General features: G+C 36.9%; 1 protein-coding gene and 1 long non-coding RNA gene across 5 annotated transcripts in view; one reads left to right on the forward strand and one right to left on the reverse strand.

The window, feature by feature from the left end:
- The window catches only part of LOC141575639 (uncharacterized), a 39905-nt gene extending 18058 nt beyond the window's left edge, over positions 1–21847 (reverse strand). For 2 of the 3 annotated variants that reach the window (XR_012503329.1, XR_012503327.1), the window contains exon 1: positions 19923–21847. This is a non-coding gene — a long non-coding RNA (uncharacterized LOC141575639). Of the gene's footprint in view, positions 1–143; positions 1022–19922 lie in introns of those variants that run through there. The other variant, XR_012503328.1, reaches the window with a different exon arrangement.
- LOC141575634 (junction-mediating and -regulatory protein-like) overlaps positions 1–21850 on the forward strand; it is a 189197-nt gene that overhangs the window by 65641 nt on the left and 101706 nt on the right. The window contains exon 4 of one of the 2 annotated variants that reach the window (XM_074355320.1): positions 948–5821. The exons of the other annotated variant lie outside the window; for it this stretch is intronic. Coding sequence (XP_074211421.1) covers positions 948–996 — 49 coding nt within the window. The 3' untranslated portion in view covers positions 997–5821. Of the gene's footprint in view, positions 1–947; positions 5822–21850 lie in introns of those variants that run through there. 2 annotated transcript variants of the gene reach the window in all.

The following is a 21850-nucleotide window of genomic DNA, read 5'->3' on the forward strand; positions in this document are numbered from 1 at the left end:
CTGGGTTTATAAAAAAGAACTAAGTTAACAGCTGCAAGCCAGCATCATCTATTCAAGGGTATGTTAGAGAAGGATGGAGGGGAGGAAGGGGAGAGGGGGAAGAGACTTAAAGGGTGAGGGAGTGGGGAAGGAGGAAGCCCTACCTGATAAAAAGTGGATGCTTGCTGCCACTCAACACAGCTCAGTGCAGGGGCACCCCACTTTATGCATGAAGAGCTAGCTGTCTGGACTCTGATCTACAGACACTGCTCTCAGCTTCTACTCTGGAGTTGAACTGGTGCTGCTGGAGGAGTGGGTGGAGTCAGGGCAACAGTGGTAGTATGGCAGCCTCTGGTGTGAACAAAGAGCTGTGAGTTCAGACTTGCTCCTTAAGCCCCTAAAAGACAATGAGCAAATGAGTCCTTTTAGAGAGACAAGGAGGGAGAGGGTCCTGTGGTGCTCCCACTGACTCTCCAAGCATCCAACTTGGAATTCTGCCTTACGCTGACATCTTTGACCAAGAAACAACACAGATTGCTTTTATTTCCTAATTTAATAAAAGCCTTTGGCTCACTTTCACGGGAAGCATAGTAACAAATCTGAGCTACTTTAAGAAGAAGGAAAATCCTCACTGAGGACCTACCCTGCACCAGACATGGTATAAGGAACTTCATGGCTGTGATCTCAGTGACATCTGACAAGTCACTAAGAACTGGGATGAAGGGACATGATCAGAAACCAGAAGACAAAGACAGGCTGAAGGCAGATGTCATACAGAAAATCCCACAAGAATGAGTAGAAGCAGAAAGTGGAGCTGGTGTGGTAACACATGTGTAAATTCTTAGGTTTGAATTCCAATGAACTAGGCAGGGAGGTAATCCTGGATTTAAAGCATAAAGATCATTGGTTTCACAGTTCCTCTGCATGACCAATTATTTTTGTTTGTTTCTTTCTTTTTGCTGTCCTAGATTTTCCTACATAGCAATTTTTATTCTTCTTCATCAACCATTCCCTTGACTGCTTCTCTTTCAATTCGTATGCATAAAAGACTTCACCCCAGGACCAGATAACAAATCAGTTAATAACAGGAAGGATAAGCCTTCAGAACTTGCCAAGCAAAAGGATAGATTGGTATGCACTAAGGTAAATATGTAAAATGATGAATAATTGAAATTCAAGTGAGTGGCTCACATTAATGCTGAAAAAGTTCAAAGAGGAAAGGAAGGCAGGTGGAAGTGGTCCTGTTTGTGCGTGTTTGTGTGTGTGAGCATGCATGCTGGGAGAGGAACTGGGTAATGGTTGAAGACATCATGCAAGATTGTTGAAGTGTCAGTAACAGTCTTTGGATATGAGTTGAGAAAGGGAAATAAAAAGGTGAATTTGGAAATAATGCTTGAGGCCAGAATGTAAAAGTCCTTGAAGGTCAAATTAAGATGTGCTATCATATTTTATAAGTCTTGTATTTCACACCAATTTAAGTGTTGACCCTCTTAGAAATGGTGACTTAGAGAGGAGATGAAGGGTTCCTTTAAAGAGGAAATTTAGACAACCACAGCACATTGAGGCAATGGTACCCAACAATTGCATTCCACAAGATTAAGTACATTCACATTTCTACAGAAAAATAATAATTTACAGCACTGTATGTTTCCTACTACCTACAGAGTTAGAAAATAGCTCAGTAACATTGAATTTGAAATATTCAAAGGGTGAGCTAGACAGAAACCAAGTAATCTTTCGTGTGGTTGAGTGTGTGTTTCAAAATGTTTCAGTTTTTCCTGACAGTGGCTTCTTTTATTAGGTATTTACCTAGAAGCAGATTTGCTGGAATAGGTTTATCTGTATGTTCAGGTTGAAGTGGATACTGACAGATATTTGCTTCTCAGGTGATTGTACCAATTTACATGCTTGTCAGCAATGTAGCATTCTTTATGTGCTCCTGAAAGTTAGGAAGTTCTGAGCCTCAATTCAGTTCTACAAAGGGTAAAATTTTAAACAATCTCCTTTGTAGTTCTCATGCATACCAAATTTTTAGAGTTATTATCAGTGATATAATAAATAAAATATCTGTCCTTTATTTCTGGTACCAGACACAGAACTTCAAAACTCTTGGAATTTCTTGAGTGAGAAGAGTGTCTATTATGCTAATGAGGTGACTCACGGTAGTGGACCCCAAGTTAACTTCAGCATGAGGGCTAACCCCAGAAAGACCAACCACATAATTAGAGGGTTGAAAATTAGTGCCATGCTGGACTCTGGGAAGATGGGAGGAGATGATGCTGGAGATGCAGATTAATCATGTGTCCAATGATTTAATAAATTATAAAGCCCAAGTAAAAACTCTGGACATCAAACTCAGTGATGCTTTCTGGTTTGTGAATACCCGGACTCCACTTCCATCCAGTGTCTGAGGTTGGCATATACTAAGTCTGTGTAATTTATTTGTTGAACAAATTAATGCACTGATTCTAACCTGAGTCTTACATCCAACTCTTGAATCATTCTGGAAGTATAAAGTCTACGAGCTTGTGTCTCTCATGGTGAAGCTTGACATTTCTGTCCATGTAGGGAGATTCAGGAAAGGTATGAATAAACAGTGGGAACATTACTGTGTGGAAAAAAGCATCATCATAGGAAATGAAATCTTCTAACACAACAATTTTTCAGTTCAAAGCAAGCCAAAACAAATTGACTATTCCACTTGTGACCTAGGCAGTGAGCATTGGTCTCTCCAGTAAGATTTGGCTTCTCCAGTAAGATTAACAAGAAGACAGATGACTGGAAAAAGAAGTTGTATATTTATACAATGGAATAATGCACATCCATAAAAAAATAATAAAATGATGCCATTTAAAGCAACATGTATGGACCTGGGAAATATCATTCTAAGTGAAGTCAGAAAGAGAAAGAAAAATGCCATGTGATATCACTTATATGTAGCATCTAAAAAATAGATGAAATTATTAAAAAAAATAAAGACTCACAGACATAGAAAACAAACATGGTTTCCAGAGGGAGAAGAGAGTGGGAAGGGCTAAATTGAGAGCATGAGATTTGCATATACTAATATATATATTATATATAAACAATAATTCCATACTGTATAGCACAGAGAACTATATTCAATATCTTGTAGTAACTTATGGTGAAAAAGAATATAAAAAAGAATATATGTATGTTATTGTATGACTGAAGCATTATGCTGTACACCAGAAATTGACATAACATTGGAAATTGACTATAATTCAATAAATAAATATAAATAAATATATATAGATATATTTTAATTATGCATTAAAATTCAACAATAAACTTTTATTTTCTAAAAGAAAGAGGAGAGTGAGTGGAGCAGCAATTTGAAATGTGTTTTGTATTTCTTATCTCATAATATAAGGATGATTCTAGTCTATAATTAATAAATAATTTGTAAGGCTTAAACCCAGCAGAGAAAATACTTAAATATTTACTTTTGGGGAATTAGATTTAGCCCAAGAGGAAAAAAAATCTAAAACTGATATAAGACATTCACCAATAAACATTCAAAAAATTGCAGTGTCTTCCAGTATTAGACTGAAATGTTCACCTTTATTTCCTAGAATTATATGGATTGTGGGGGAGTAGAATTAAGATAAAACTATGTTGGACATTGGATGTCTGGCTAAGACATTTTAGTTTTAATTTTTGTTCACAGTGGAGAGTGGAGAAGTTTTGGAAGGCAGCTATGCTCACCACTATATGCCTTCAAGTGGAAAAGTTTTGATCAGTAGAGGGAAGAGAAGAAATTAGTACCACAGAAAAGGCATTATCAAGGAAGGTAGAACAAAGATAACTGACGTTCACTGTACATGGCTACCAGACTTTCCATCGGTTCATCCTTTTATTGAAAATTCATAGGATTACACTTATATTTACTTCTTCCCTACAGAATGTGCTGTCAATTTTTTTTAAAAATAAGAAGTGTCATGTTAATTTTCAGACAGGTATACAATATCTGTCTGAATAGATCATGGAAACATTGAGAATTCTGGCCAATTATTAGTAATTTCAGTATCAAATTTAAGAAAGAGGAGTCAGAAGCAGCCAAGATGGTGGAGTAGAAAGACACTAGTAGCTCACCCTTCCCACAAATACACCAAGAGAGACACCCCGGGACCCACCCATTCACTCAGAACACCTACTGAACATTGACAGAACATCACCTTCTTCAAAAGACAGAATTCACCACAAATCTGGTAGGAAAAAAGTAAAAGGAAAATAGCGTGGGACAAATCCCACAGTGTGGGAGTGACAAAGGAGGATTCGCACTCTTAAACTGGGGGGGAGGGGGACTCCAAGTCTTGTATCTGTGCAAAGTAGCCCTTGGCCCACAAAACAATAAGTAAAATGAGCACTAATTTTCCCTGTGACCTCAGCCTTAGACACAAACCAGCAGGGGGTGGGCTGGGAATGGCTGCCAGAGGAAAGTGGTGGACTGGGGCCAACTGCACAGAGGCAATCTCAAGGGGCTGAAGTATGCTATGAACTATGTCTGGGAGGGTATAGAGAACAGAACAGCCTGAGTTCCCCATAAAATTAAAAAAAGGAAGCAATACTGCTGGTGTGCATTGCAGGGAGGAGCACAATGCGGCTGGGCCATAGCCTTTGTCTACACAGTCCTGTGACACCATTGCTGGTGTGTTCTTAGGATAATAGAGACAGGGCTCCACCACAACCACCATATCGCTTCAAATCCACCTCTGGTGGATTTGAAGCACATATTCATACCCAGTGGCTCCACAACTTCACAGGCAGGACTGAAATTTGTTTACAACACCAAGCAAAGGGGACCATTTTGCTATGCAGGTGCCTTTGTGGACCCACCCTTCTAAGACAAATGGGCAAGGACTAGAGTTCTGGCACAGAGTAAGGGTGAGTGCTGGTGTGGCCATTTTCTGTGAGCCCACCTACCCTGAGTGAATGCAGCACTAAGAGTAGTTCTGACCAAGTTGCATGACCTGTGGGCCTCTGGGAAGAGTGAGCAGAGTTTGCAAAGTGGGTGATTGAAGGGGCAGCATTTGGCACTTGGCATGGTGCTGATCTGGTAGCATGAATGCAGTCACTGAGTGCTGGAAGCCCTACTGGTGTAGGCATCTAAGACAAGTGAGCAGAGTTTGTGTATCAGGGCAAGTGCAGGTGCAGTGTTTGCTGCTGCAGATGTCACTGACCTGATAGTGCATCACCAACCAAGTGTGTGACCCAGAATTCAGTGGAATTGCACTGGTATTTTTGAGGGCAGAGAACCTGGGGGACACCACAGCAGCATACTGACATTCCTGTGACTAAAGCTAGGACAAGGGCAGAGTCAAGAAAAAGTACTTAAAGTGCTCCAACCTCACCTACTATGCACCAGAGCTCAGAACCAGGTCTGGAAGCCTCACTCTCAACAAAAAGGAAACAGATCCAGTCCCTGACAGAGCTGTGACAACCACAGAACAAAAAGGAGACCACTCTAAAAATCCAGAGAAGGCTCTGGTCACCACAACACCAGCCACATCCCTAATCAAAAGGATAACTGATAACACACATGGAAGGAAGACATGGCTACCATCCATACTAAAAACAAACCTAGCAACAAAATTATTAGGGGTGCGCAGTCTACACAGGAACACATCCTCTTCAAAAAAAAAAAAAACCCTTGAAGTCCAGAGAAGATAACTGATACTTCATAATCCATAGTGCCAGAGAGATATAAGTAAAATGAAGAAGGAGGGGAATGATTCTCAATTAAAAGAACAATAGAAATCCCCAGAAAGAACAGTCAATGAAATATATCTCAATAGTCTACTAGATCATGACTTCAAAACTGGAGTGATGAAAGCACTGGAAGAAATAAAAGAGACTATAAATAGAGAGAGAACATTATGAAAAGGAAATTGAAAGTATAAAGAGGAGATAATTAAAAACATAATACTCAATGGCTATGAAAAGAGCCAAGATATAGGCAGTCAAAAGCAGACTAGACAATACAGAAGAATGAATAAGTGACTTAGAAAACATGAAAAGAGAAGTCACCCAATCAGAACAGCAGATAGAAAAGCAAGAGAGAGAGAGAAAAAAAAAAGAACAATGAAAACAATATAAAGGATCTATGGGATAATATATAACATTCCAAACTATGCATAATAGGGGTCACAGAAGGAGAAGAAAAAGCAAAAGGGATTAAAAAGGTATTTGAAGAAATCATGACAGAAAATATCCCAAACCTAAAGAAGCAATCAAATATCCAAGTACAGGAAGCACAGAGAGTACTCAAGAAGAACCCAAATAACCTACACCAAGACATATTAAAATTAAGATGGTGAAAGTTAAAGATAAAGAAATGATACTAAAGGTAGCAAGAGAAAAATGAATTATTATTTATAAGGAAAACCACATAAGGCTATCTGTTTGTTTCTCTTCACCAACACTGCTGGCCAGAAGGGAGTGGTAATATATATTAAAAGTTCTGAATGAGAGAAAGATGCAACCTAGGATAATTTATGCAGTAAGGCTGTACTTTAGAATAGAAAGAGAAAGAATTTCACAGAAAATCACAAACTAAAAGAATTTAGCAATACTAAACCTATGCTAAAGGAAATAATGAAAGGTTTACTCTAGGGGACTCGGAGAAGATACCAGAGTAGAAGGGCACTCGCAGCTCACCCTCTGCCACAAATACACCAAGACCCACATCCAAAGACCAATTCAGCCAACCAGAACACCTGTGGAACTCTGACAGATCATCGCGCTCTTCAAAAGATAAAGACGCCAAAAATCTGGTAGGAGAAAAGGAAAAAAGAAAGAACAAAAGGCAAAGCAGAGTGGGACGGGTCCCATGGGGAGGGAGTGGCAAAGGAGGACTGGCGCTCGCTCACTGGGTCTCCCCTCTCCAACTGAGAGGCCAGTGGGACGGAGAGGGAGCCTCCGAGGCTCCGATCTATATGAAGCAGCCCTTGAATGACAGAACTAAGTAAAACGGGCACAGAGGGTCCCCCCAACACCCAGCCTGAGATGCGGGCAGGCAGCAGTGGGCAGGGCCAGGCTGCACAAGCCAGGCGGAGGACGGCGGCAGCTGCATGGAGGCAGCCCTGGGGGAACGCAAGGGGCTGCGCACCATGGCTGTGGGTGTACAGGGCAGAACAATCTGGGCCCTCCATAAAACAGCAAGGTTGATGTGCTCTCAGGGGAAGGGTGCATACCCCCATTTCTGAAAACCCACAGAAAGTTTTCAGGGGAAGAGAGGTGGGGCTCAGGCACAGCTGCCATATCCTCCAGCGCTTAGTATCCAGGCAGTAGCAGGGGTGAAACCTGCATCCGCACCAAAGAGCTTAGCAGCCTTAAAGGACAGACTGAGACTGGCCTACAGCCCGAGGCAGATAGGATCCTTCCATCATGGTCCCTCAGAGAACTTGCTCCACAAAGACAAACAAGGAGCTGAGCTTTGGCCCAGAACAGGGACAAGGCTATCCCTCTGTCTTCCCAGAGCCCACCTGTGGAGCACAGACCAGGGTGGAGCGTGCAGCCACACAGAGCAGTGGAGCTACAGGTGCAGGTAGAGGGAGAGTGGCCTCCTCTTTTCGGGCAGGAACACAGTCCCTGAACGAGGTGCTGGGAGGGGGCACGACCCGCCCTCCTACCTGGCCAGTCTGCAACATCTGACTGCGGCATCGGGAGGGGCTGTGACCCGCCCACCCACAGCAGAGGAAAGATGCACCTGACCCAGTATTAGGAGGAGGTGCAATCAGCTTGCCAACAGGTACTGGGAGCAGCACAGAAGAGGGCGCCAATAGAGGGCCTCTGAAAACAGCAAGATGAACTTCCAAAATAGGACAAAGACAGAAAGACTTCACGTTAAAAGCACACAGACTACAGGAGAACACCGACACCCCCCCTTTTTTTTAATCTGTTTTTACCTGTTCTATTTTCTATTACCCTCTTAATTTTTACTTCTTAATTCATTTCTATTTCTCTTGGGTTTTGATGTCCTGTTATTGATTAGACACAGTTTTCAAATACATCTATTCATCTACCCCCCTCTTTTTTTTAAAGGATTTAAAAGGTCGTCTCAACCTGATTAATACTCTGCTTCAACTCGCTCTTCTATTATTCATTATACACTGTTTTCAAACCCTCTTTCTCCCTTCTTTTAAAATTATTTCTCTCTCTCTTATTTTTTTTCTTTCTTTCCTAAGTTCTATTCCTAAATAAGCATTAGATAGATAAAATCCTTAAGGACAAAAATAGACAACTGATACTCCATAAACCACAGTGCCAGAGAGGTATGAGCAAGAAGAAGAAGCAGAGAAACCTTTCCCAATTAAAAGAACAAGAGAAATCCCCTGCAAGAAAGATCAATGAAATAGATATCGATTAAGATTTCAAAAAAGAAGTGATCAAATTGCTGAAGGAATTAAAAGAGATAGTGTTTAGAGATACAAAATATGTCAAAAATGAAATTGAAGTTATAAAGAAGAGCCAAGTAGAATGGGTAAACTCATTGACAGAGATGAGGAATGATCTAATAGCTGTGCAAAGCCAACTACATAATGCAGAGGAATGAATTAGTGACCTAGAAGACAGGACAATAGAAAGCACCCATTCAGAAGAACTACAAGATAAGCAAATAAAAAATAATGAAAATAGCTTAAGGGACCTATGGGACAATATAAAGTGTCCCAATCTTTGCATAATAGTGGCCCCAGAAGCGGAAGAAAGATCAAAGGGGATTGAAAAGGTTTTTGAAGAAATCATGACTGAAAACTTCCCAAACTTAAAAAAGGAATAAGATATCCAAGTACAGGAAGCTCAGAGGGTCCCAAACAGGAAGAACCCAAATAGACCCACAAGAAGACATATTATAATCAAGATGGCCAGAGTCAAGGATTAAGAAATGATTCTAAAGGCAGCAAGAGAAAAGCAAAGAGTAAGTTACAAGGGAACCCCCATAAGGCTCTCAGCTGATTTCTCTACACAAACACTACAGGCCAGAAGGGAGTGGCAAGATATATTCAAAGCCTTGAATGAAAAAAAGCTGCAGCCTAGGATACTTTATCCAGCAAGGCTATCCTTGAGGATAGAAGGAGAAATAAAGAGTTTCACAGACAAAAAAAAGCTGCAGGAGTTTAGCAACACTAAACCGATGCTAAATGAAACATTGAAAGGTCTATTCTAAATAGAAAAGCAGCAGGATGCTACAGAAATGAGAAACTCACAACTGGAAAGGTGATAACTCATGAATTACAAATAAAGTAAACATGAAATTATAAAAGAAGACATACAAATCACTGAGAGTGGGAGAGGGAGGCAGGGAAATATAGAATATTTTTTCCTTTATTTTTTAATTTTTTTTCACAGTAGGATGGGTTTGAGATCGTTACTATCAGTTTAATAAAAACAGTTATACTAATGGGTTGATAGATTTACTAAAAGGGGTAACCATAAGCTAAAAACGTACAAGGGATTCACAGAAATTAAATAAAATCCATGATAATACAAAGGAAAATTACCAAACCACAAAAGGAAGAAGAAAGGAACAAAGAGGATATACCAATTCAATTGCAAAGATAAGTTCAAAATGGCAATAAACACACACCTATCATTAATTACTGTAAATGTTAATGGACTAAATGCTTCAGTCAAAAGACATAGAGTGGCAGACTGGATAATAAAGCAAGAACCTTCAATATGCTGCATACAAGAGACCCAATTTAGGGAGAAGGACACATTTAGATTGAGAGTGAAAGGATGGAAAAGGATATTCCATGCAAATGGAAAAGCCAAAAAAGCAGGTGTTGCAGTACTGATTTCAGACAAAATAGACTTTAAAACAAAGGCCATAAAGAAAGATAAAGAAGGACATTTTATAATGATTAAAGGAGTGATACAAGATGAGGTTATTACACTTGTTAATATATATGCACCCAATATAGGAGCACCTAAGTACATACAAGAATTACTAACAGAGATAAAGGGGGATATTGATGGGATTACAATCATAGTTGGGGATTATAACACTGCATTAATATCACTAGACAGATTTTCCAGACAGAAAATAAACAAGGCAATAGAGAAATTAAACAGTTTAATAGAAAAACTAGATTTGGTGGATATTTTCAGAGCATTACACCCCCCAAAAATAGGATATACATTCTTTTCAAGTGCACATGGAACATTTTTCAGGATCGATCATGTACTTGGGCACAAAAGAAACCTCAACAATTTTAAGAAGATAGAAATTATCTCAAGCATTTTTACTGACCACAATGCCATGAAGCTGGAAATCAACAACAGAGAAACAAAGGAGAAAAATGGAAAGCATGCAGATTAAACAATATGTTATTGAAAAAGCAATGGGTCAATGAGGAAATCAAACCTGAAATTAAATAATACCTTGAGACAAATGATAATGAAAGCACAACCACTCAAAACCTATGGGACAAAGCAAAGGCAGTGCTAAGAGGGAAGTTTATAGTGATACAGCCCTTCCTCAGAATACAAGAACAATCTCAAATAAACATCTTAACCCACCACCTGAATGAATTAGAAAAAGAAGAACAAAAAGCCCCAAAAAGCAGCAGAAGGAAGGAAATAATAAAGATCAGAGAGGAATTAAATACAAGAGAGATTAACAGGACCATAGAAAAAATCAACCAAACCAAAAGCTGGTTTTTTGAATAAGTAAATAAAATCGACAAACCTCTGGCCAAACTCACAAGGAAGAAAAAAGAGAGAGCACAAATTAACAAAATAAGAAAGGAAAATGGAGAAATTACAACAAACAAAATAGAAATACAGAATATCATATGAGAATATTATGAAAAATTATATGGAACCAAACTGGATAACCTAGAGGAGATGGACAAGTTTCTGGAAACATACTGTCCACCAAAACTGAATCAAGAAGTATCTGAACAGTTGAACAATCCGATCACTAGAAAGGAAATACAAATAGCAATTAAAAACCTCCCTACAAATAAAAGTCCAGGACCGGATGGCTTTACTGGGGAATTCTACCAAACATACAAAGAAGAACTCATACCAGTCCTTCTCAAACTCTTCCAGAAGATTGAAAAGAATGCAATACTCCCAAACTCATTCTATGAAGCCACCATCACCCTGATACCAAAACCAGGCAAAGACACTACCAAAAAAAGAGAATTATAGGCCAATATCACTGATGAACATAGACTCCAAAATCCTCACCAAAATTTTAGCAAATAGAATCCAACAACACATAAAAAAGATCATATATCATGACCAAGTAGGGTTCATCCCAGGGACACAAGGCTGGTTCAACATATGCAAATCAATCAATGTAATACATCACATCAACAAGAGAAAGGACAAAAACCACATGATCATCTCCATCAATGCAGAAAAAGCATTTGATAAAATTCAACACCCATTTATGATAAAAACTCTCGCCAAAGTGGGTATAGAGGGAACATATCTCAACATAATAAAAGCTATATATGACAAACCTACAGACAGCATAGTACTCAATGGTGAAAAACTCAAAAGCTTCCCACTAATATCTGGGACAAGAAAAGGATGCCCACTATAACCACTCCTATTCAACATAGTCCTGGAAATCTTAGCCACAGCAGTCAGGCAAGAGAAAGAAATAAAAGGGATCGAAATTGGAAAAGAAGGGGTTAAAGTATCATTATACGCTGATGACATGTTACTATATATAGAAAACCCTAAAAGGTCCATACAAAAGCTACTAGAGATGATTGAAGAATTCTACAAGGTAGCAGATTACAAATTTAACATTCAAAAATCAGTTGCATTTCTTTACACTAACGATAAATCAACAGAAAAAGAAGAGTAAAGAAACAATCCCCTTTAAAGTATCACTTAAATTCATAAAATATCTGGGAATAAATCTAACCAAGGAGATGAAAGAGTTATACACAGAAATCTATAAACCATTGATGAAGGAAATTAAAGAAGACTTTAAAAAATAGAAAGATATTCCATGCTCTTGGATTCGAAGAATCAATATTGTTAAAATGGTCACAGTGCCCAATGCAATCTACAGATTTAATGCAATCCCTATCAAATTACCCAGGACATATTTCACAGAACTAGAACAAAGCATAATAAAATTTATATGGAACCATCAAAGACCTAGAATTGCCAAAGCATTACTGAAGAGAAAGAAAGAGGCTGGAGGAATAACTCTCCCAGACTTCAGACAATACTATAGAGCTACAGTCATCAAGACAGCATGGTATTGGTACCAAAACAAACATATAGACCAATGGAAGATAATAGAGAGCCCAGAAATGAACCCACAAACTTTTGGTCAACTAATCTTCGACAAAGGAGGCAAGAATATACAATGGAATAAAGACAGTCTCTTCAGCAAATGGTGTTGGGAAAACTGGACAGCAGCATGTAAAACAATGAAGCTAGAATACTCCCTTACACCATATACAAAAATCAACTCAAAATGGATCAAAGACTTAAACATAAGACAAGATACAATAAACCTCCTAGAGGAAAACATAGGCAAAACATTATCTGACATACATTTCAAAAATTTTCTCCTAGAAGAAATAAAAGCAAGAATAAACAAATGGGACCTAATGAAACTTACAAGCTTCTGCACAGCAAAGGAAACCGGAAATAAAACAAGAAGAAAACCTACAGAATGGGAGAAAACTTTTGCAAGTGAAACCGACAAAGGCTTGATCTCCAGAATATATAAGCAGCTCATACGACTCAATAAGAAAAAAAAAAAACAACCCAATCCAAAAATGGGCAGAAGACCTAAACAAGCAATTCTCCAAGGAAGACATACAAATGATCAAAAAGCACATGAAAAAATGCTCAATATCACTAATTATCAAAGAAATGCAAATCAAAACTGTAATGAGGTATCACCTCACATCAGTCAGAATGGCCGTCATTCAAAAATCCACAAATGACAAATGCTGGAGTCTGTGGAGATAGGGGAACCTTCCTACACTGCTGGTGGGAATGCAGTTTGGTGCAGCCACTATGGAAAACCATCTGGAGATTCCTTAAAAGACTAGGAATAGACTTACCATATGACCCAGGAATTCCACTCCTGCTCTTGTATCCAGAAGGAAATCTACTTCAGGATGACACCTGCACCCCAATGTTCATAGCAGCACTATTTACAATAGCCAAAGCATGGAAACAGCCTAAATGTCCATAAACATGGCACTTGATAAAGAAGTAGTGGTGTATTTATACAATGGAATACTACTCAGGCATAAAAACCGACAACATAATGCCATTTGCAGCAACATGGATGCTCCTGGAGAATGTCATTCTAAGTGAAGTAAGCCAGAAAGAGAAAGAAAAATACCATATGAGTTCGCTCATATGTGGAATCTAAAAAACAAAAACAAAAACAAACAAACAAACAAACAAACAAAAAGAAAGCATAAATACAGTGCAGAAATAGACTCACAGACAGAGAATACAGACTTGTGTTTGCCAGGGGGGTGGGGGGTGGGAAGGGAGAGACTGGGATTTCAAAATTGTAGAATAGATAAACAAGATTACACTGTATAACACAGAGAAATATACACAAAATTTTATGATAACTCACAGAGAAAAAATGTGACAATGAGTGTGTATATGTCCATGAATGACTGAAAAATTGTGCTGAACACTGGAATTTGACACAACATTGTAAAATGATTATAAATCAGTAAAAAATTTAAAAAAAAAGGTTTACTCTAAATAGAAAATAAGCAGAGGAGAAAGGCACAGATGTTGGAGTTGAAGGACAATTTTACCTCACCCTCTCCCACAAATACACCAAGACTTATATCCAGGAACCCACCCATCCAATCAGAAGAATTGCTGAACTTTGACAGAACATTGCCTTCTTCAAATGACAAAATACTTTGCCAATTAAGTAGGAGAAAAGGAAAAAAAGAAAAAAAGGAAGGGAAAGGAAAATAGTGGGGAACTGGTCCTGCAGGGAGAAAATGGCAAAAGAGAAATAGCTTTCATTTGCTGGGTCTCCTTCACTCCAAAGGAGAGGTCAGTGGGATGGAAGGGGAACTTCCAAGGCTTGGATCTGGATGGAATGGCTTTTGACCGACAGAACTAAGTTAAGTGGGCACAAAGGATCCCTGTAATCCCCAGGCATAGACATCAACCAGCAGGGTTGGGACAGGACAGGCTGCCTGAGCCAGGAAAAGGACAGGGGCCAATTGTACTGAGGCAAGCTTGGGGGACTTCAGTGAGATGTGTGTCATAGCTAGGGGGATATACAGATCAGAAAAGCCTGGGTCCCTCATAAAATACACACACACACACACACACACACAAAGCAACATTGCAGGTGTGCCATAGGGAGAGGGGCACTGTAGCATTTGTCTCGGCAGACCCATGGCACCATTATTGGTGTATCCTTGTGAGAAGAGAGGCAGGGCTTAACAACAACTACCATATTCTCCAGTGTGCAGCTCCCAAGTGAAAGTGGGGTTCAAACCTGAAGCTATACCTACATTTCGGCAACCTCATAGGTAAGAGTGAGATTTGTTTACAGCCCCAGGCAGAGGGAAACTTTCTGCAAAGGTGAATCTGTGGACTCGTGCTTCTAATACAATTGAATAAAAAACAGAGATTTGGCACAGAGCAGGGGCAAGGGCTAGTGAGGCCATTTTCACTGAGCCAGGGACATGACTGGTGGGCCTCTAGAACCAGTGAGTGGAACTCAGGCAGCAGGGTGAGGATAGGGTCGGTGACAACAACAGAACAAAAAGAAGGCCCCACTAAATAGCCAGGGCATGCTCTTGCCACCAGAACACTGGCCACATCCCAAACGAAAGTAATAACAGGCAAAAGGGAAGGAAGGAAGACTTGGCAACTACTCGTAAGTAAGAAAGAACTCTCAACAAAATTATAAGGGCACACAGTCTATAGAGAAATATATCCATATTTTCTTTAATTTTTATTTTTTAATATTTTATTCATTAATTAACTTAAAATTTTTCTTTAAAATATTTTTATTAATTTTTAAAATTGATTTCAATTTGATTTTTATTTGTTTTGTTCTGTTATTGATTATACACTGTTTTCAATTTTTTATTTTACATTTCTTTTTTATAGTTTTATTTCTGCATCCACTTCACATAAATAAATGAATAAATAAAACCTTTCAGGACCAGAGTAGATAACTGATACTTCATAATCCATAGTGCCAGAGAAAGATAAGCAAGATAAAGAAGCAAAGAATCACTCCCAATTAAAAGAACAAGAGAAATTCCCTGAAAGAATAATCAATAAAACAGGCTTTGATAGTCTACTACATCATTATTTCAAAAAGTGACTGATCACAGTACAGAAGGAACTAAAACAAATTGTACATAGAGACAGAGAATATGTCAAAAAAAGAAATTAACACTATAAAGAGGAGCCACATAAAATTGGAAAACCCATTTATTGAAATGAGAGCTAGTGGGCTAGATCATGCAGAGGAACAAATAAGTGACTTAGAAGACCGGAAAACAAAATTACCCAATCAGAACAGCAGAGAGAGAGAGAAATAAAACAATGAAAACAATATAACTGACATATGGTATAATATAAATTGTGTCAATTTATGCATAATTGGGGTCCCAGAAGAAGAAGAATGAGCAAAAGGGATTGAAAAGGCATTTAAAGAAAAAATAACTGAAAACTCCCCAAACCTAAAGAAGCAATCAGATATCCAAGTACAGGAAGCCCAGAGGGTCCAAAACAAGAAGAAACCAAACATAAACACACCAAGGCATACTATAATCAGGATGGCCAGATTTCTACTGAAAGGAAAAAAAAAAAAACATAATTGGAAAGGTGATAACTACAATGAATAACAACAGGATAAACATGAAATTGTAAGAGAGACGTCGAAATCATTAAGAGTGGAAGAAAGGAGCAAGAAAATTAAGAGTATTTTACTTTTCTTTTTCTGTTTCTTTTTGTTTTTGGCAGGATGGTTTGAACTTATTTCACTATCTGTTTAAAACAAACAGATATAGTAATGGGTTAGTATATGTAAAAACCAGATTAACCACATGACAAAAACTAACAATGGAGACACACACAAAATAAAACAGAGATAATACAAGGAAAATTATCAAACCACAAAAAGAAAAAGAAAGAAACAAAGAAGAAATACCAAATCAACTGCAAAACTAAGTTCAAAATGGCAATAAATACAAGTCTATCAATTCTTACTTTATAATGTCAATGGACTAAATGCTCCAATCAAAAGGCAGAGTGGTATATTGGAAAATAAAACAAGAACATACAATATGCTGTATACAAGAGACACACTTTAGGGAGAAGAAGAGACATACATTGAGAATGAGAGGATTGAAGATGATATTCCATGCAAATGGAAAAAAAAAAACAAAGTAGGAGTAGCAATACTGATTACAGACAAAATAACTTAAAAACTAAAGACATAAATAAAGATAAACAGGGCACTATATAATGATTGAAGACAAAATGCAAGATGAGGATAATATACATGTTAACATATAAGAACAAAACATAGGAGAACCTAAATACATAAAGTGAATACTAACAAATATAAAGAGAGAAATCTATGGGAACACAATCATAGTAGGAGATTTTAACACCCCATTCACATCACTTGACAGGTTTTCCTGACAGAAAGATAAAGGCAAAACAGCAACTAAATGATACAATAGAACAATTAGACTTGGTTGATATTTTCAGAATATTATATCCCCCAAAATTACAATATACATCCTTTCCAGTGCACATGGAACACTTTCTAGGATGGATCATGCTCTTGGGCACAAAAGAAGACTCAACAATTTTAAGAAGATAGTAATTATTTTAAGCATTTTTTTCTGAACTCAATTCCGTGAAACTAGAAATCAACTACAGCAAAACATAGGAGAAAAAAATGACAGCATGATGATTAAACAACATGATACTAAGAAACCAATAGGTCAGTGTTAAATTCAAAGAAGAAATTAAAAATTACTTGGAGACAAATGACAAAAATCACAACCACACAAATTCTATGGGATGTAGCAAAAGCAGTCCTAAGAAGAAAGTTCATTGCAATAAAGGCCTTCCTCAAAAAAGATAAACAATCTGAAATAAGCAACCTAACCAACCAACTAAAAGAATTAGAAAAAGAAGAGCAAACAAAACCTAAACTCAGCAGAAGGAAGAAAACAATAAAGATCAGGGAGGAAATAAATAAAATAGAGATTTAAAAAATCAATAGAAAAAGTCAATCAAACGAAGAGATGGTTTTTTGAAAGAGTAAATAAAACTGACAAACCTCAGGCTTAGCTCACAAAGAAGAGAAAAGACAGAGCACAAATAATCAAAATAAGAAAGGAAAATGGAGAAATTACAACAAATACAACAGAAGTTCAAAATATCATATGAGAATACTGTGAACAACTTTATGGAAAATAAATGAATAACCTTGAAGAAATGGACAAGTTTCTGGAAATATACAGTCCACAAAGACTGAATCAAGAAGAAATTGAACACTAGGACAAACTGATCACTAAAAATGAAATTGAATAAGTATTAAAAAAAAAACAGAGTATTTAGATAATCTCAGAATATTTACATAATCTCAAATTAATAGATGCTAAAAACAGTGGGTGAAATTTTGATGAAGAACAGAATATTTACATAATCTCAAGTTACTGGTTAGTCACAAAGGGAAAAAAGAACTTTATAGGGAAGAAAACTAATAGACACCACCTAATGAAGTGATGAACTTAGCATCACCCATAAATGGAAAAACTGACATCTTGTGCCATCTAAAATAACACCTTGGGAGGAACATAGCATCACTGATACCTGTTGTGCTCCTGCTAAGAATACATGACATGGAACTATTCATGAGGCAATATCAGAAAAATATAAAATGGACACTGTAAAATTAATGACATATGTTCTTCAAAAATCATAAGATCATGAAAGAAAAGAAATGCTGAATATTGTTCCATACTAAAGGAGAATAAAAGTACAAATCAAATGAATACTATTTTTCAATATCTGAGCACAGATATTAGATATTATAGATATAATATTAGACATTATAACTCTTATACGAACAAAAAATCATGATTAAAATTTTAAAGGAAGATATGCAAATGTCTCATCCAATAGAAAATAAAAAGAGAGAACTTACTTTAAAAAAAAGGAATGGAAAACCTGAAGTTGAAAAGTATAACTGAATTTAAAAACTTGCCAGAGAAATGATAATGCCAAGAGAATGACAGAGAAGACACTTACTTGGAGAAAATATTTTCAAAAGGCACATCTGATAAAGGACTGTTATCTTCAATATACACAAAACACTTAAAACTCAACAGTGAAACAAAAATACCTGATTAAATGTAGTCAAAAGTCATTAACAGACATCTCACCAAAGAAAATACACAGAAGGCAAATAAGCATATCAAAAAATGTTCCACATCATATGTCATTAGGCAAATGGAAACAAACATATCTGAACACCCCAAATTCAGGACACTGACAACACCAAACCCTGGTGAGTATGTGGATCTATAGCACTTCTTATTCACTGCTGATGGGGATGCACGATGGTAGGGAATCTGTGGAAGACAGTTTGGCATCTTCTTAAAAAGCTAAACACTCATGCACAATATAATCCAGCAGTTGCACTCCTTGGTATTTACCCGAAGGAGTTGAAAATTTATGTTCACACAAAAAACAATATATAGATGTTTAGAACAGCTTTATCCATCATATCCAAATCTTGGGAGCAACCAAGATGCTCTTCATTAGGTAATGTGTAAATAAACTGTGGTACAGCTGGACAATAGAATAATATTCTATCCTAAAAACAAATGAGCCATCAAGGTATGAAAAGACATGGAAGAAATTTGAATGCCTGTTTTTTTTTTTAATGCCTATTAGTATGTGAAAGAAGCCAATCCGAAAAGGCTACATATTGTATGATTTCAACTATGTGACATCCTAGAAAAGGCAAAACCATATGGACAGTAAAAAGATTGGTGGTTGCCAGCGATTTTGGGTAGGAGAGCTGAATAGACAAGCAATGAAGATTTTGAAGCTGGTGAAAATACTCCATTTGATACTATAATAACGGATGTATGTCATTACACATTTGTCCAAATCCACAGAATACACAACAAGAGTGAAACTAAATAAAAACCATGAGCTTCAGGAGATAAAGATGTGTCATTATTTGTTCATCAACAGTAACAGATAGAAACGTCCCCCACCAAAGTGGCCTAAAAGGGAAGGCTGTGCAAGTATGGGGACAGAGCATATGGGCAGTCTCTGTACCTTCCTCTCAGTTTTGATGTGAACGTTAAACTGCTCTTGGAAAACATCTATTTAAAGTTTTACTAGTCATAACCACAGAGAATCTATGCTTTGCAGGAAAAGCAGTCCTAGGATGGAAGCTTATAATAATACAGGACTTCCTCAAAAAAGAAGAACAATCTCAAATAAACATTCTAACCTACTAGCTAAAAGAATTAGAAAAACCAAGAGCAAACAAAAGCAAGTCAGCAGAAGAAAGAAAATAAGAAAGATCACATAGGAAATAACTAAAGATTAAAAAACAATGGAAAAAATCAATCAAACCAAGAGCTGGTTTTCTGAAAGAGTAAACAAAATTGACACATCTTTGGCCAAGCTCATGAAGAAGAGAAAAGAGAGCAGAAATAAACAAAATAAGAAAGGAAAATGGAGAAATTACAAACAATACCACAAAATACAAAATGTCATATGAGAATACTATGAACAACTATAAGGACACAAAATGGATAACCTAGAAGAAATGGACAAGTTTCTGGAAACATAGAGTCCACCAAGACTGAATGAAGAAGAAATTGACCACTTGAACAAACCAACCAGGAGAAATCAAATTGAATTAGAAATAAAAGGCTTACCTAGAAACAAAAGTCCAGGACCAGAAGGCTTCACTGAGGAATTCGACCAAACATACAAAGAACTCATAACAGTCCTTCTCGAACTCTTCCAGTAGACTGAAAAAGAAGAGTACCCCCAAACTCATTCTATGAAGCCACCATTATCCTGATACCAAAAGCAAAGGTACTACAAAAAAACAAAATTACATACTAATATCACTGGTGATCATAGATGCAAAACTCCTCAACAAAATATTAGCAGAGTCCAACAGCACATAAAAGAGATCATACACCATGATCAATTTGGATTCATCCCAGGAACACAAGGATGATGCACCATACATGAATCAATCAATGTAATGCATCACAACAAGAGAAAAAAAAAAAAAAACAAAACACAGACACACACAATCATCTCAATAGATGCAGAAAAAGCATTTGATAAAATTCCACAGTAATTTATGATAAAACACATTACCAAAGTGGTTATAGAAGGAACAAATCTCAACATAATAAAAGCTTTTTTTAACTTTTAAAAATTGAGTTATAGTCATTTTACAATGTTGTGTCACATTCCAGTGTAGAGCACAATTTTTCAGTTATACATGAACATACATATATTCATTGTCACATTGTTTTTTGCTGTGAGCTTCCAGAAGATCTTGTATATATTTCCCTGTGCTATACAGTATAATCTTCATAAAGGACAAGGTTGTCACTCTCACCACTTGTATTCAATATAGTCTTGGAAGCCCTAGCCACAGCAATCAGGTAAGAAAAGAGAAATAAAAGGGATCCAAATAGGAAGAGGAAGAGATAAAATTGTGACTATATGCAGATGACATGATACTGTATACAGAAAAATTTTAAAGTTTCACACAAAACTAAAACTAATAAAAGAATTTGGCAAGGGAGCAGATACAAGGTTAATGCACAAGAATTGGTTGCATTTCTTTATACTAATAATGAATCATCAGGAAAAGTATGTAAAGAAACACTCCCTTTTAAAATAGCACCCAAAGTAATAAAATATCTAATAATAAATTTAATCAAGGTGGTGAAAGTGTTATAAATGAAAAACAATGAAACTTTGATTAAGGAGATTAAAGAAAACCTGAAAAAATGGAAAGATATCCCATGCACCTGCCCAAGGCAATTTACAGATTTAATGCAACCTGTATTAAATTTCCTAGGACATGCTGCACAGAAATAAAACAAACCATATTAAATTTTATATGGTATCACAAAAGACACAAAATTGCCAAGGCATTGCTGAAGAAAAAGACTAAGGCTGGGGAAATAATCCTCCCAGATTTCAGAAAATACTACAAGCTACAATAATCAAAACAGCATAGTATTAGTACAAAAATAGAAATACGGATCAATGGAACAGGGTAGAAATCCCAGAAATAAACCCAGAAAATTTTGGTCAATTAATCTTCAACAAAGGTGGCAAGAACATACAACAGAATAAACAGAGTCTCTTCAGCAAATGGTGTTGGAGAAACTGGAGAGCATCATATAAATCAATGACGTTAGAATACTCACTTACATGATACACAAAAATAAATGCAAAATGGATTAAAAACTAAAACATAAGACAAGACACAGTAAACTTCCTAGATGAAATCATAGGCAAATCATTATCTCACATACATCTCAACAATGTTCTACAAGGGCAGTCTACCAAAACAATAGAAATAAAAGTAAAACTAAGCAAGTGGGATATAATTAAACTTACGAGCTTTTGTACAGCAAAGGAAACCATAAACAAAACAAATCAGCAACCTATGGAATGGGAGAAAATATTTGCAAAAGATGAAACTGACAATGGCTTGATCTCCAGAATATATAAACAGCTCATATGACTTAATAAGAAAAACAAACAACCCAATCCCAAAATGAGCAGAAGACCTAAACAAGCAATTCTCCAATGAAGACATATAAAT

The sequence above is a fragment of the Camelus bactrianus genome, chromosome 30 (genome assembly GCF_048773025.1).
Source record: "Camelus bactrianus isolate YW-2024 breed Bactrian camel chromosome 30, ASM4877302v1, whole genome shotgun sequence".
NCBI classification, from domain to species: Eukaryota; Metazoa; Chordata; class Mammalia; order Artiodactyla; family Camelidae; genus Camelus; species Camelus bactrianus.